The sequence below is a fragment of the Heloderma suspectum genome, chromosome 1 (genome assembly GCF_057233095.1).
Source record: "Heloderma suspectum isolate Gila_16-S chromosome 1, 16-S_ref, whole genome shotgun sequence".
Classification (NCBI taxonomy): domain Eukaryota; kingdom Metazoa; phylum Chordata; class Lepidosauria; order Squamata; family Helodermatidae; genus Heloderma; species Heloderma suspectum.
The window spans coordinates 51,182,278-51,199,397 of record NC_139458.1 but is presented as its reverse complement, the minus strand read 5'-3'; the positions used below and the strand labels follow the sequence as shown (position 1 = coordinate 51,199,397).

General features: G+C 42.7%; 1 protein-coding gene and 1 long non-coding RNA gene across 2 annotated transcripts in view; one reads left to right on the top strand and one right to left on the bottom strand.

Annotated features, from left to right (window-relative positions):
* Positions 1 to 17,120, top strand: part of MIA2 (MIA SH3 domain ER export factor 2) — an 83,212-nt gene that overhangs the window by 35,600 nt on the left and 30,492 nt on the right. Inside the window, exons 8-10 of the mRNA XM_084842929.1 lie at positions 13,943 to 14,074; positions 15,636 to 15,657; positions 15,760 to 15,848. Coding sequence (XP_084699055.1) covers positions 13,943 to 14,074; positions 15,636 to 15,657; positions 15,760 to 15,848 — 243 coding nt within the window. The remainder of the gene's footprint in view (positions 1 to 13,942; positions 14,075 to 15,635; positions 15,658 to 15,759; positions 15,849 to 17,120) is intronic.
* LOC146357224 (uncharacterized) lies at positions 6,784 to 10,814 on the bottom strand. The gene is made up of 3 exons (XR_014789018.1): positions 10,486 to 10,814; positions 9,196 to 9,365; positions 6,784 to 7,429 (listed from the first exon to the last, which is right to left on the bottom strand). It is a non-coding gene; the product is annotated as an uncharacterized LOC146357224 (long non-coding RNA).

The window sequence follows — 17,120 nt, the reverse complement described above, 5'->3', positions numbered from 1 at the left end:
TTGTAGAAGCCAAGACGTGAGACAAAATCTTCGGACACAATTCTGTCCAAGCATTTTGTGAGAAATGAGCCTGTTACCACCTATAATTGACATTTGGCCATGGAGTGACCACTTGTCTGCAGGAGGGGCTTCCTGGTTCATTTTGACCTGACCACCCATAGAAAACAATTGGTAAATCCAGAATTTTAGTGTAGCAGTGATTGGGCAGTGACATATCCAGTCCCAAACAATGGACAGCAGGAATAACAGGAGTTCATGCCAAAAAAGCCTTTTTTAAAAAAACTTCTTTTTCAACCATTAAAACCAAACCAAACCAAACAACCCTTGCCAATGTAAATAGTCTGTCATTATACCCATATTATGTGTGTGCATGGGGGGGGGGGGCTCTGTGATTGAGCATGGGTTATGTCAGCCCTGCAAAGTAGTCCATGATTATTATACCCATATTGCTGGGAACTGGAAGGAGAGTAGTGTATGACACCACTGCAGTGTAGTCCAGAATTGTTATCTAGTCTGTTAGTGGTTTGGTTGTTTTTAAACGAGAAATGCAGTTGAGAGAGGGGTTTTCTAGTTGAGGGCTAGGAGAATGCTTGCATAAAGTTAAGAAACTGCACATCTATATATATCAAGTAAGATAAGGATGCTCCATTCAGCTTAATTGGCCTTCGTCCCAGTAAGAGGGTACAGGATATATCCTCTTACCTGGGAGTAAGCCTCATTAAGCTCAGGGACTTACTTCTCTGAGCAGACATGTAGAGACTGGGCTCTTTTTGCTCCCTGTTTGTTCCCTCTGAGCTCAGCTCAACTGTCCTCCCCTAAGAGTATTCTCTGGCTATTCTTTGCTCCCCCCCCCCCGCCCCCATTACTAGCAACCAGTCTAGAGGCCTGCCTACATGGGAGGTTTCCTCCAATGCTGCTGTGGCTTAAAGTCATTAGGGACCCATGATGTCGTAGCCAATCCACAGCCAACCAGCTGCATCCCTCTTGAAAAGCCGCATGTTGTGAAAGTCCTTTCACTCCGTATTTTTAACTTAAAGCGGCTTCCAGGTGGTTCCCCTGCACTATGCCCCGTCCCTCTGCATTAAATCCTGGGCATGCCTCTGTGACCTGGCTGTGACATGGCAGTGAAGTGGTCAAGGGGTGAGGCCACCACCACCCCATTCCCTCTTTTTCCCCATTTACTATAGGGCTGCTTTCACAATAAGTAGCCTCCTTTTCCCATTGAGAATATCAGTAGCCCTGTTTCATTAACAACAGTACCCAGTTTACATATAGTACACAATAAAGAATAGACAGAGCAGGAGGAGGAGAAAGAGCAGCCAGCTGCTTTTTTGCAGTTGTGTGATACACCTACAAATAAGGAATACACAGAGGAGGGAGGAGAAAGGGCAGCTAGCCACTATTTCGCAGTGGCAATACACCTGGAACTTCGCAGTTGCGCGATACACCTGCAACTAAAAAATAGACAGTACTTCCCCAGTAAGAAGTAAATCTTGCTCCCCTGCAGTCTCAAGCAGGAGGGTAAGCCCCATTGAGTTCAATGGGGCTTACTTTCAAGTACGCCGTTGTGGGAATCATGCCACAAGGTTTGCTTTTTCTCCAGATACAGGGCAGGGATTCACCCCAATGCTGGGGTATGTCCATGAGCAATTTACTCTGAGCTGGCTGTGTTGGGAGATCATTAGGAATACATGACGTCGTGGTTATCCAGCAGCCACCCCGGACCTTATCAGGGCAAAACATGATTTCCTGAGGCTGCTTAAAGTCCAGTTATTTTCCTTAAGTCAGGTTCTCAGCGGTATAGTTGTTGTGTGCCCCAACCCCCACATTTACCTCGGGTATGCTAGCCCTGCCCAAGGGTGTACCTTTTACCGTGACCCCAGTCAAGGGGTGTTTCCTGTCCTTGTGTTTCCCAGCACAAACCAATTAGTGTCTACTCAGAACTCCCACTGTGGTCAATAAGGCTTGTCCCCCTGAATGTGCACTCCAGAGATTCCCCCCCAATTGAAATAACACATTTTAAAGCACGAATCTCCTAAAGGCTGTAAAGTGCTTTCCCCAAGCTGCGATTCTCCCTTATTTAGTTTATTGCCTTCGGAAGTAACTAATTCAGACCTTCATTCATGCACAGCATTGGGTTAGAAAGGGGGCTGGTTTCCCCTTCCTTTGTTTCTCCTCCCTGTCTTTCCCAGAACAAACATATGTGTGTCTACTCAGGAGTAACTCCCACTGTGGTCAATGAGGCTTGTTCTCAAAATGTGTGCCAAGATTCCCATGATTTGAAATAATGCATTTAGAAAGCCTTGATGTCGAAGCTTCAATTGATCACAGCAGGGCAGCTAGAATACTGTGTTCTGGAAAGGCCTGTTTATTTAAGGAAGTAAGGGGAAGGGGAGAGAGAGAGAGAGGGAAGGAGTTTGTTCCTTCCCCCTATGTTTCCCAACACAAACCAGTTAGTGTCTATTCAGAAGTAACTCCCATTGTGGTCAATGAGGCTTGTCCCCTGAATGTGGGGTTCTCTTATTCTCAAGGGAGAAAGGGGGGGAGCCTCTCTTATTGGTTGAGCAGCCCCTGCCAGTCAGATTACATTCACTCCAACATGTGCCCCCTCCTTGGAAGTATGTTCTGTGAAGTGACTTTTACTGGTGGGATACACTCGCTTGTGAAGCCCTGCGCAGAGCGAAGCTGGCTCCTTGAAAAATCTGGGTAAGCCATGATTGGCTTCTCCTTCCATCTCCTTCTGTTGTCATGGAGACACCCCCCTGGATGAGAGGGGAGAGGTGTGGGGTCAACTACAGGGGCTTACTTCAGGACTACCAGTAAACTTCCCTGAGCAAGGGAATGTGGACAGGGGTGGGGAACAACTCTCTCATTCACTCAGCAGCACCTACGGAGTTGATGATGTTTTTCAGGAAATCAGCTTTGGCCCATCAGGGGCACACAAAGCAAGAAAAGCAGAGGGTTCAGTAGTGCATACTTGGCTTTTCCTGCTTCATCTGCTGCTGACGGACCAAAGCCAATTTAATAAAAATCCAGATACTACTCCAATGTGCTTCTCATTCCATTGTCATGAACATCCCCTCTGGGTTTCTCATTGGCCTTTCAGCTGTGCCATCCCTTCCCAGGAAACTGGGTGTGAGTACACACGGGGAATTTGAAATTGTGGTCTTTGTGAGCTTTTTGCTATTGATAATGGCAAAGGTGTTCCCCTGCCCAGTCAGCTCCCCTCTCCCACTCATTGCAGCAGGAAAACTGACACACCTGCTCCCCAGTAAGTAAGGGTGTTCAGCATTTAAATCCAAGTCCTTTTATCCATTGAGTTCTTTCTGTGCCTTACAATAACCTGAAGAAAGGAAAGCGGGGGCGGGGAGAGAAGAGGGCTTTAGGCTACACTAGGCAGAATCCACTAGTGGAGCTGGGCACCAATTCTGGTCCACATGCAGCCAGCCCCGCCAGTTACATTCTGTTCCTGCCCCCGGAAGCGCTAAATCATTGCTCTGCAAGCAGTAGGGGCTGCTTCCGGACTAGAAGTGGCAGGCAGCTTTGTAGTAGATGGGCAGCATTGGATTCTGTCCAATTCTATGCACACTTACCTGGGAGTAAATGCCACTGAACATAATAGTACTTCTGAGTATTATGTATTTACAGCATTTTTACCCCGCTCTTCAGCCAAAAAAGGCTCCCAGGGCGGCTTACAAAGATTCATAATAAGATAGTCCCTGCCCTCAGGCTTACAATCTAAAAGACATGGCACAAAAGCAAAAGGGATTGAGAAGGGGAGGAAAAAAGCTGAACTCAGCCCCAATTCTTAGTTTCAAAGTTCTTATATACATCCTTTCTGGCAGGGCAGGGAGAAAAAGGCTCCCTGCAGCTTTTGTTTCTCTGGCAGATGTATGGGGCTAGGTCAGTCTTCTCCTACTGTGATGTTTATCCTGGGAGTGCACATGTATAGAGTTGCACTGTTAATAAAGTTTATTTGAGTTGATGTTCATGCATGAGATAGAGGCCTATGGGTGGGGCATATGAGAAGCAGGAGGATGTTTTTCAAATTTTGAATGTTTAATATGAGTTATAAGGTTGGTGTTAGTGTTCAGGCTCCCTCCCTAGGGTCTCTCTAAGATCAATTTCCAAATGAGGTACTGGATGCATTTTGTCTCTATTGCACAGGAATATAAATGAGTGCACACCATAAGGCAGCATGCAATGCACATTTGGCCATCTTCCATGCTAGTGAGGCTTACTATGAACACAGTGTAAGGTAGCTGTATTTTTCTAGTATCGAATTATTTATTTTATTTCATTTCATTTAGCCTTTCCTCCAGGAGTGTGAGTTAGGTTAGGCTGAGGTAGTGACTGGGCCCAAGGTCATCCAGTGAGAAATGAAAGGCATTTGCTGGTCATCCTCAGGCAGCAAAATGTCCTGGGGTAGCCCTGGCTGCACACATGTGTGTGCGTGTTTGTCCTACTCAGCTGTCATGTCTGGCTGAGTTAGGGCACAGTCCTATGCATGTTTAGACAGAAAGGCATCCTACAACTGGCTGGGAAACATTGGGAGTTGTAGGATGCTTTTCTGTCTAAACAGGCATAGGATTGCACCCTTAGTGAGTCAGTCTGTGCCTCTTACTTGAGCGTGTGTGAGAGAGATTCAGTGTGTGTTTATGTTTATGTGTCTGTATGCTGTAAAATGGGAAGCTTGTGTTTGTATTTGAGTTCTCTGCCATGGACAGGATACAGTCTTTTGCTATGACTGGGTTTCAGAATGGGACTAGTAAATTCTGGGTATAAGGAAAGGTCACTCCAAGATTCATGTGCATCTAAGGGCCAATTTAAATATAACCATAGAAATTTGAAAGTTGCATTTACCCATGAAGGAACTCCATGTGGCTGGCAAAGAATTTTATCTCCTGTACTTAAGCACATATGTGCAGTGTATCACTCAGGAGGATGCTATGTTGGTGTGCTAACATTGGTGTATACATATAAGTCAGTGCATGGGATAAGAAGACACTATGGTCCAGCTGCATGACACTATGGTGTATACATATAAGTCAGTGCATGGGATAAGAAGACACTGTGGTCCAGCTGTATGAGTAAGCGATTTTTGCATGGTCACCATCACTTTAAATGCATTCTGAGCCATTGACACATTAAATTCTTTGTATAGGTCACCTAGCTAAAACGTTGGTAACCTCTTGCAGTACATGACATGAGGGAGTGATGTGCATCATGCATTTTACTTCCTCAACTCAGTCCTTTACTTTGGAGGAGTGATGGGTTTGGATGGGAGAAGCCAGGCGGAAATCCCTGCTTAACTCTGAAGCGTACTGAGATGGCCTTGAGCAACTTAAGGCACAATCCTATGCATGTTGAAAAAGAAAAAAGACCTACAGTTCCCAGCATTCCCCAGCCATGTTTTCTGTCTAAACATGCATAGGATTGTGCCCTTACTGTCTTTCAATCTGGCCTACCTCACAGAGTTGTTGTGAGGATCAAATGAAACAAGAATATATTGTAGCCTGCCCGGTGTCATTGGGACAAGATGAAAAAGAAATGTAAACAAATACAAACCAATTCAAATATACTCAGTAAAATGCACAATCTTTAACTGCCCAATAGAAATAAGAAGGCTCTAAAATTTCAGAATCTTTCTAGTTGCAACAGCTTCCCTATACAGCCCTGATCCAGGGTTCCTTAAATAGTAACCCTAAGAGATGCAATGTATATGGAATGTTCTGAAGGAAGAATGACTGATAGCCCGAATTTAAACATGTTTATTTGGAAATTAGACCCAGGTTGAATGGAAATAACTTCTTATAAAGTATGCTTAGGATTGCATATTGCAATATTTAGATAATTTAAATTGCCCTAACGAATTGAGGTGGGTAAGTAGGAATAAAGTTTTTAAAAATTACATTCTAAAAGAGAATAAAAAACTAGCATTGCCATGTGGGTAGGATATATGTATTATCATTCCACGCTAGCTTCGGCAGTTTGTGAATATGATACAATAGTTTTTCCAACTGAGTCAAGGTGTCTACCTGTTTCACTTTACATGTTGGTAAAACAAACAAACAAACAAACAAACAACAGTGTTATCTAAACCTCTGCTAGCAATGCCTTTTGAAATACTTGTTGCAAGTATTAAACCAAATATTTAGATTATGGGAATACTTTACTTTAAGAAAGTCGTTTGTCATTAACCTCCCTTTTGCACCCACCTTCCTTTAAATGCATAAATGTCAAAACAAGATCTCTTTTCCATTTGGAAACATACCCCACAGAAGCTGTTACTATCTGGATCAGGATTTCACTAAGGAACTAGAGTTAATTTAATCTTATAGATGTTTTAAAAGTTCTTTATATAATTATGGTTCTTGGTCCACAAATGGAGACAACAGAGGAAGAGGTAGGCTTTTCTAAAAGTAGTTAAACTTTAACTATAGTGAAACATGGAATTTTGTATCTACAGAGTGCCAAACGGCTCAGCTGCCACATAGACACTGTACTGCGACCTATACAGCTGTTTATTTTTCTGTTGGTTTGTAGTTTTTCTTTTGGTGTTTTGCATGATACCACTTGTAAGGATTGACAGCTGAGAATGGGATGGACTGTTTATATGTTGAGGGATAAATAACCTATACCAACTGAATATAAGAATCTGCAGCAGAAATTGTCATTAGAGTTAATTACATTATGTTCTCTCTCTGTTATTTGTATTGAAAACTCCCAGGCATAAATATAATTTTCCAGAGTCGGATATTCACCCTTTTTTCCTTGCCCCTCCCCCATCTCACAGGCTATTTATCATTATTGATTTCCCCTCATGGTTTAATAGTTTACTGTCTTTTCCTGCCTTCAGTATTTCTGCTCCTGTACACAAGCTAATGAGAACAACATGTACTACAAGGAACATTAACCCAAGTATTCTAGGATCCATAACAAAAGAGGATGTGTTTTTGTCCCTCTAAGTACAAAAACAACAACATGGCCCTTGTTTTGCTTCTTTGCAGCACTTAACTTTGAAAGGGGGATCTGTGCCTGGGGTCACGTGCCTAGCATCCTCTAACCTTGAAGCCCCTTCTCCTAATTCCTCAGTGTGCAAAAGTGGCTGTAGTTATTAAGTGATGAGAAGAAGACATTATGCACATGCTCCAAGGCTCCAGACCTCTGAACTTGGAGTCGGGAACATGTCAGCCATGGATGGCTCAGTTCAAGTTCAGGGTGACTTATACATTCAGAGTGGCTTTCAGGGACAGGAACTGTGTAGCCCTCCAGATGTTGTTGGACTGCAACTCCCATCAGCCCTCAGAAAACTGACCTTCAAACATTACAAAGAAAGGCAGGGAACAAGAAGCACAAGTTGGTTGGGCTTTCTTTCCTTTCCATGTTATGTCAGAAGCTATTCTGATTGCAGGTCTTTCTGATCTTCCTGTTAGGATAAATAGATAATATATATCTTGAAAATGGCAGTCAACCAAATTATTGTTTCAGATCTGTGAGATTGAACAAGCCTCATAGGCACTCACATTCTCATGAAATAAACTTCTAGTTACTAACAGCACAGTCCTGTGCATATGTATTCTGAAATAAGACCCATGGACTTAAATGGGATTTACTTCAAGGTAAGCGTGTCTAGAATTGCATCCTAAAAATACACAATCATACTGTGAATAGTTTAAACCCCATCCTAAACACATTACTTGGAAGTAAATTCTGTAGAAATAGAATTAATTGAATTGCCAAGACCAATTTAATTATGTTCCCCTCCTCCACCTGTAACCTTTATTGCTCAAGGAAAGGCTTGTGTTACAGTAATGACAATGGTTTCCTGTTCAAAGGAAGCAGGGAAGGGTTTTATCCCATTTGTACTAAATGGATGAGGAAATCTCCAGCTGATCTTACTCTCTGCTAGCTTTGAGAACATGGAGCCATGAAAGAGAAGGTTCATCTAGCAAGAATCTTGCCCCACTTTCCATTCCTTTCTGCTCTGAAAAAAACTCTTTGTGTGGTACCTCTGTGCAGCAGAGGAGGATTTCCCCTAACACCAGACAGCAGCACAGTCAAAGACTGCTTCTGTACAGGTGGTGGAGCCAGTTTCCAGCAAGAGAGCAAGAACACAAGGATCTTGCCTACTATGCTTTATGCTACTTCTGTGCGACACTACTTAGGAGTACGTCTGCATGTACTGAGAAGTTCAATGTGGTATAGAATTATGGTCTCAATGTATTTAGACAAAAACAGCTGGTGAATTAAAAAGTAATAAGGCCAGATCTCAAATATAATTTTCTACAGGGACACATGACTTGGAGCAAGGACTGGTTACACAGGTTGCATACTCTGTCATACGCCTGTTATGATAATACTGCTATTATGCTTGGCTGCTGCTAAAACATAGTTGCTCAATTGGCATTTAAAGGAGACAGTGATTAACAATTTGTCAGAAGTCTGAGAAGCGGAGCCACATGTTTAAAATGACTTATTCTGACTTCATAAAAATAAAATAAGTGTACTCTTTAAGAACTAGTACAGAATTATAATTGTAGCCAAGCACATAAAACTGACTTGCACATAAGTTCCCTAAATGACACTACTTTTAAAATACCAACAATCCTAGAGTGGCCTGTCCCTCAGGGCCAGAATGTTCTGTTGAGGAGGTTATGGTTTCAGCCCTGATCTTATCCTGTAGTGGGGTAGTTACATTTTTGGTCCCTGCCCCCATCAAGATTTTATCCCATGAGTCCTAAGATGTGCAGAATGATCCTATGCATACTTAGCACTGAGTTCAATGGAATATACTCCCTGCTGTGGTGAAGGTTTCAGCCTTAGGTCAGTCTTTTTAGTAGGGAATGTTTGAAGTTGCAAGCTAAGATACAGGCAGTGAAACAGCATATATTATTCCTTGGAAATGCAGGTGCATGCATTCAGTGGAGGTTGGTGGCTCCAATGTCAGTGGGGTGGTGATTCCACGTTGGGTTTCAATCAGAACCTGTCAGAACTCTAAAGGGGCTATCCAAGGTGTGACATTGGAGCTAGCAGCTTCCACTGCATGCATTAGTCAGTTTGATACAGAACAATAGCAACATGCATATATGTTATGGCAGGCAAGTTCTTTCCAGAGTGGAGGAGGGACAGTTTTAGGGATCTAGGACAGAATAGTGAGTGTCTAAAGATAGAGCAGGGCAGGCTTAGGCTCACCTTGTGGGTGTCCAGTGCAGCCAAGCCAGTCTTCCTCTATTGGTCACAACCTCTGATCATGGATCTTTCTCTGAATCCAGGGGGTCCTCTGAGTGTATTCTCTGTGGTGGTCACTGGCATCTCTGTTGGCATGGTGGGATTAGGTGTGCAGACATGGTACATACAATGGCCTCCAAAGTGCAAGGTTACATAACAAATGAAAAGTAGAAAGAAAAATGATATGCTGTGGATAAGTAGGAGGTAGGATGCTTTGGAAACATCTGGTACACAATTTCTTCTCCAGGGTTAACTGTTGGTAGTGTGAGAGAATTCATTTGGTATAGAGTCCAGTGTGGACTGTTTGTGGGGAGCAGGACGGGGTCTAGCCTCAATTTTGTTGGCAGTGGCAGTGTCTTGGAGCTGTCTGGCTTCTCAGTTGTCTCAGGGTCTCCAAGAAGGGAAAACTTCCACCTGGGAAAACTTGCTGGGCTTGTCCGCAGTATGGGGTTGCCTCCAGCTTCCACCTTGCACTGAGACTCCCAACCCCCTTGGGTAGGGAAGCAGTTTGTGGTTCTCCCCCCTCTGTGCATAACAGTCCATATCTTCCAAGCTTTCAGAGATTAAAGAAGGGGTTGGAACACCCCTCTTCTCATCCAAGGATCACTTTGCAAGCCCTGCCTCCTCCACTATGAAACATTGTTGAAAGCTCTTCACTCCTTTTCATAGGCTGTATTCGTGCACTGTCCTCCACTGATTTAAAGCCAAGAAGCTGATTTGTCTTTGGCAGGGGCAGGCAACATGTGGCCCTCCAGATGTTTTTGGCCGACAACTCCCCTCATCCCTTACCATTGGCTATTCTGGCTAGGGCTAATAGGAGACGTAGGCCAAAACATCTGGAGGGCCACAAATTGCCCATAACTGCCCTGCAAGATGTTATCAATAGTTCAAAATATACCTCTGCAGCTGCAGTGTGGGAACATGCCCAAATAGCCCTTAGGATTCTTAGCATGCTATGCAATGCATGGTGCCTTTGTGTTCATGTACATGTATTTACATGCACATGCACCAGAGACAAGAAGCATCCATTCCCTCAGAAATTCGATTTCTAGAATCCCTGGGGGTGGGAGGGAGCTGAACCATGAAGAATAACAATGCTAACAACTCACACTTGCAAGGTTAAGTAAGCATCCCGCAAAGGACAAAGTAGGACAGCGGTTTGACAGGGGCATGTTAACCCCCATTCAGAACAATATGAACAGATACAGAAGATGGCTGCTATACTGATTGCTCTACAGGGATTGTTTGCTGTACCTCAGTCAGGTGCTTGGTTTGCAGCTTCCTTGGGGCAAGGACTGTTTTATCCCATACGTACGTGCATACGTAAGAAACAATAACATGACAGTTATTATTATATTAACCTATAATCAGCTATTATTGCCGTACAATGGGACAACTGAAAAGGCATATGAGCCGCCTCCTGCCCAAGCACTGTCTGCTTCTCTTGCAGTATTGCCTTCTCTTCCACGCATCATATATTTGTTTGTTTTGGCGACGGTGGTGCTGGCGTCTTAGCAACTGTCCGCTCTCTTTCGCTCCCCCCCCCCCGCAGCTATGGTTTCTCCCTGTCTCCCCCTCTCCGTGACCGTTACTGGTACGTCCCGTTGGTTGGGCAGCAGTCCAGGACAGGAAGAGGCGGTGCTGCCGGCTGCCGCTGGGGCTCCCGAGCTGAGTCGCAGTTGCTGCAGTAAGATGGCTGCTGCCGGCAATGCAGCTGTTGCCGGGGGCACCCCGGAGGACGCCGGGGAGGCCGTCGCCGGAGGATTCGGGCTGGATTGGTGGGAGGGCGCTCAGCGCTACTGCGGGCTGGTCTTGGAGAGCGCTCGGAGCGTGAGTGCGGGGAAAGAAAGGGGGCCGCCCGCGGTGGGGGGTGGGGGAGGGCGTGGAGCCATCGGCCTTTGCCGGGGGTTGTCCTTGCTTTGGAGCCGACTCCTTCTCCCTGCTTAGTTTCCAGAACGAGAGGTACCCGAGCCTCCTTGCGGGTTGTATCTCTTGTCCTGGAACATCACGCTGTCGCAGACCCAAATACTTGGGGATGGCTGCTGTGGTGGCCCAAGTGATGAGGGAGTTGAACTCTGCATGTGCTCAAAGGCGTATTCTTACTGCTTCACCTGTCCTTGGTATTGAAAATAATTTCTAGGGCAAACCACTGGTTAAAGAGAAGTTTATAGGTTGTCTCCACGGAGATGGTGAAATCCTTCCAGGCAGGGATGAAATCTCCCAGGTGCTGGCTGGGTGGGCGTGCTGCTGTTAGCAATTTAACCCCTAAATTAATTTTATTTATTACATTCATATACTGCCTTGCAAGGAACTTAAGGCAGCTTACATGATCCTCCTCCCCATTTTATTCTCACAGCAACCCTGTGTGGTAGGTTAGGCTGAGAGTCGGTGACTGGCCCAAAGTCACCCAGTGAGTTTCATCCCTCGAGTTCCAGTCCAACACTCTAACCACTACACCACACTGGCTCTCACTAAAGCAAGTAGGGTTGCCACCTTTTTTGTGGCAGGCTTACTGTGCTGTTAACAGCTGAGATAGCAATAGATTCAAGTGAAGCTTTCTCCATCATTCTGTGCCCTGAAAAGTTGCCTTGCATTTGCCCTGGGGTGCTGTTAAAGAGATAGGAAGCCTACCAGGCAGAAGAAAAAAGGTATCCCCTCTAAAAGTCAGAGTGGTTCTTTGACTTGGTGGCTCGCCTGCATATTTTTTCCTCCTCTTCTGTGTGAATTACATAGTGTGAATTCTGATGTGCATGTTTAGCATTCTGTGACTTGGCTCTTTGAAACACCTGCTTCAAATCAGACACTACGGCTCGACCTTCCCCAATAATTGGCTCAAACACCATACTTTATGTGGAAGGCAATTCACACAAGATATTCTGTGATGATGAGACTTGTGTGTGCGAATCAGCTCATGGAGTGGATTCTGAGAGGTTGAGGCCCAGGTGCCAGACCTGTATCCTGCTTGGCCAGCTCACTGTCTCTCAGGCTAACTTTCCTCTTAGGCTTGTTGTGAGGACAAATGAGGTAAGATTTACAATGTACTTGCCCAGAGAAGAGTGCTGTAGTAATTATTACTATTAGAAAGGTAAGGGAATATTGCTATTTCTATTTGCTATTTCTTTAACAGTTGCATGTAAGAGGAGTTTTGCCAGTTGGGGCTTCTGCTGTCATTGCAGCATTGTGACCAGGCAACCTGGTTTGCATGTAGCTCTGGCAAATTGTGGGTTAATTAATCGGCCCAGTTGTGGGTTGAATATTCAAAAAGGCCATGATGCAGCAAATTGTAGGTTAATTAACATGATTTGCTGTACTTATGTGTGAACAGTCTCATAATGTGAGAAAGCAGGGGCTGAATTTCACCTGTTGGTTTCAGCTCCAAATCTTTTGATGCTTCCAGATGAGGCGTTTATTATGAAATCGCAGCCCCTCATTAATGGGATTTTAGGGGGGTCCAGATGTTCTCATTTTCCACTCACAATCCTTTCATATTTTCATATTGCTTCTTCTGCCTTTCTTAATAGAAAAAAATCTATTAAGAAAAAATGAAATCACTGCATCATGCCTTTTGATTCTTAGTGCTTGGAGCCCTCTGTCTGGAAGCACCCTTTGGCTTCAGGCTTCTAGTAGAATTTTATTTCTTGTTATTTGCTGTGTTGCCTTTCGGGATAGGACCACTATAAACATGAGGATCTACAGTGTGCCAGTTTTCATGATTGAGCAGTCCACCATGGCTTATTATTTTTTTCTTGTTTAAGCCATGGTGAGCTTTGGTGTGCGCTGGTAGTCATTTTGAATATTCAAATTGTGGTTGCAGCTTATCGTGTTGGCTGAACCTGGGGACTGTGGGTTATGTGAGGGTTAAACAACCCTCACATAACCCAACAACAGACCTTGTTTAACCCTCGCATAATCCATGGTGCCTGGGTTCGGACAATATGAAAAGCTGCGGCCACAGCTTGAATATTCAAAAACCACCCGGTATGCGCCACAGCTCACCACAGCAACGTGATCATGCAAACTGGGTTGGTGTTGGTCATCTTGTTAATAGGTGTTCATAGTTCTATAATTTCCCCCATCCTTTATATTGTTGTGTCTTCTCAGTATCATTATTTCTGGTGGCAGTTTTGAAGTGGACTAACAGTTTAATCTGATGCATATTTTCTTGGGGATTAACCCATTCATTTTAGTGGGATTTATTTGCCAGTACGTTTGTTTAGGATTGCAGTTTAGGGCCAGAGCCTTTTGCACACTTACTTGGGAGCAAGCTTCATTAAAATAATGGGACTTACTTTGGTGTAAACAAGCATTGTATCAGACACTATTTGCCTTGTTTAGGAGTATGGTTAGTAGCAAGGTAATAACTCTTGTCTTCTCTTGAACAATAACAGTTAAATAAAATCTCCAAAACAAATACAGAGTGTCTGATAACTATATATCACTTTTTAAAAAGTAAATATACAAGACTGGCTGAATCACTAAACTGTAGAGTTTGCTTTGCTGATAGTGCTCAGCATTTATATGTACAATTGCTTATCATAAGGTAACCCATTCCTTTTCTCTCCAACTTTTCAGTAGTATTGATGTATAGCTTGATTTTTTTAGTCACTTGTTTTCTGGAATAATCTTGAGTTAATATGATCAAAGACATAATTGATCTTAAGACTGCTGTCAAATGTTGGAGGGAAAAACTTCTTGTCTTTCTGTTTTAAAGGTTGTTGCAGCTTTGCCTGAAAATATGAGACCTGGTCCAGATCTTTATGGCTTTCCATGGGAAACAGTGATTTGTGGCGCTGTTATTGCCATTTTTACTATCTTACTGCTAATATGTAGGAGCTATCAGTCAGTAAGTATGCAGTTTTGACCATGCAGAGTTGTACCAGACTGTGTTACAATGCTTTACAAATATTAGTACTAGGCTTCTAGCTAGAGTTGTATAGCCCAGTCCCATCCATGTATATTTGGAAATATGGCCCATTCAGTGTGGTGGGGCTTATGGTTGCAGCTGTAGAATTATACAAAAAACTATGCTGGGTGATGTTCTAATGTTTATGTTTATCTAAACATAAAAGAAAGTCTCATACCTTGTTTGTATTTTGGCCACTTAATATTTCAACTTTGTATGTGAAATGTGTTAAAAAGTAAATTGAGGAAAACCCACTTAAGTGTTTTATTGCATTCATTAAATTATCAAAACCAGTTTCTATTTATTTTAATAATAAATTGCCTTTGATTTGAAACTCTCAAGGCACTATAGGTTAAAAATTACAAGATTATATTTATTGGTACAAACTGCTACTCCTAATTACGTAACTATCTAATTTCCTCAAACTAGCATTTTTATCTCTATCTTGAAGCATCTCTTTCCAATCCAACAGTCTAGCTACCGTTTTCTTACCGCACCTTATATAAATATAGTCTGAAGAATTGTGCAAACTTGAGATTGTGTGTTTCACCAACAAGATGATACAACAAATAACATTTATATTTTTATTATGCTTGGGATACCTTTGTTTTGTGGCTACGTTTTTGTGCTTTGAGGTACTTCACCATATACACTCAAGGTATATCTAAGATAATACCTTTCCTATCCTATTTCAATGACTATGACAAATTACTATAGTTCTGCTTTAATTAGACACGCAGAAGTTTTTAGTTTTTTATGCTTCTCAAATGACCATTGCTGGAATATTGTATTGTCCATATCAGTCTGAAGCTATAAATCAAGAGTTTTGGTGGGAATGATAATGACAGTGATGGAAAAAGGTAGAAGGCAGAAATAATCTCTGGTGTGTATAAGTTGTGTGTGGGGGTTTACAGATGGGAGGTTATGTGGATGAGTAGCAGGGAGTGCAGAGAGGAAGCAAAGGGGAAAACATACATGTCAGAGCTGTTTACAGTGTGTATTCACAAGGTATTTGCCATTGAGTCAGAGTTAGACATAATGACTGGGAGTGGACTGTAGGATTTCATGCACCCTCTCTAGAACCATGTGTCTTAACCTCAGTTAAGGGATATGATTGCAGCAACATCCACTGTGATTAAGGCTAACCAAGTTTCTTGCTCAAGCAGGGTTATTAACCTGCCCCATACGCCATTCATAATCCTGTTGAAGTGAGTGAACCTGTGGTTAGTGTCAGCTAACCTGTGGTTAATGTCAGCAGATGTGTCCTTTAACTTTTATTAAAGGGGAGGCATTTTGGGGAGGAGATGTGTGATCTTGCAAGCTGTTTTTGACCTCTTACCTGAATCAAGAGGACCCTGATGTTATGTTTCCCATGACCCTGGGAATCTACTTGTTATTGACTATGCTACTCTAATCTTTCCTTAAGATTTAAGTTTGAAAACTGAGTTTCAGTGCTATCTAACGCTGTAAACAAACTGCAATATTTCCTCTTCTTTTGCAGATTAGAAGTAGACTTTATGTAGGTAAGTTGAATTTTTGTCTGTGGGTTGAGGTAGCTGAAGAATTGAGTTGAAACCATTTTCTCTCTGTTAAAGGTTACCACATATAGCTCTTCCTCTTTTTAGGAAGAGAGAAACAGCTTGCCAGTAAAGTCACTGAACTAGTTGAAGACAAATGTAAAGTACTGGAGAAACTCAGTCTCTGCAAAAAAGAGGTAACTTTGATTACTGTAGTGCTTAAATTTTCAGATGATTCATTATTGTTTCCACTGAAGTTTTTAAAGTAGTAGAATATGGCCTTTCATGTTTAATTTTCAGATTATTTGAATTATCTCTTTTGTCTTGTATTTGTGCAGCTCAATCCTATGCATATTTACTAGGAAGTAAATTTCTTTGTGTTCAGTTGGGCTTACTTTGGGATACGTGTGTATAGCTTAACACTGCAGTCCTATGGGAAGTGAATGCTCCCTACTATCATTTTTTTCTGCACAGGAAAATGAATAGAAATACATCAGCAAAACTTATCCATAAAAATGCATTCACACTGCAAGGCCAATGATGTAGTTTTCTATAAATACTTCATAAATAATCACGCATGCCAATGACTTTAAATGATACTGAATTATTACTTGTAATGGCCTTGCAATTATTTTAAATTTGATGAATGTTGTGGTTTTACTCTGGGCCAAACACATAGGCCAAACTCAGTGTGGTTTTGAGAAATCTATGAGGGTTTTTTTTTTTTTGTTAAAGGCTAAAAGAAGCTGCTGTAGTGGGGAGTGGGATTGGGGGATCCCAGTGATGGAAGAGGGGGAAATAGCACCCTTCCCTCATGCCATTTTTCTAACCTGAAATGTGCCTCTGACACTGTGTTTTGCCTCGGGAAACATACAGGTCACCTTCTTAAAAAGTGCAGGAGACTTGACCATGGATCTTCCAAACTCATGTTTAATTTGGCCGTTAAACTCTTATCACAGTGGTCATGTTTTTAGGGCACAGCCTGCTTCACCTCAGTGAGACTTTGTAGAAACAGCACATATTGAATTGTGTCTGGGAGGCCAATCCTATGGTCCCACTACATCAGTACGTGCTAATAAATTAAGATCAAAATGGTTGTTTGGCGCACTTTTGTGTCTCTGGGCTGGGTACAAATGAAACGAAATTGGTGAGGCCTAGCTGTATTTATTATTAAGGACTGAGAGTGAAGGGTCCCAAAGAAGTGTAATCTTTGTGGTAGGGCCCATCCCTTTCTTAATCAACACAAGTTTACACACTCTGCACGACAATGCCACTGCCATTGTAACATGTCTCTGTGATTTGTGTCTTTACCTAATCCATGTCCATACCCATGGACACACCCTGCTTCCTTACCCTTCCAGGAGAAAGAAGAAAAAACCTCCCAAATGCACTTTTTAAAATTAAGTCCAATATGTTTTAAACAGTTGGTCTTCATCCATTGGGATTTTTGCTGCTAGAAATACTGCGAC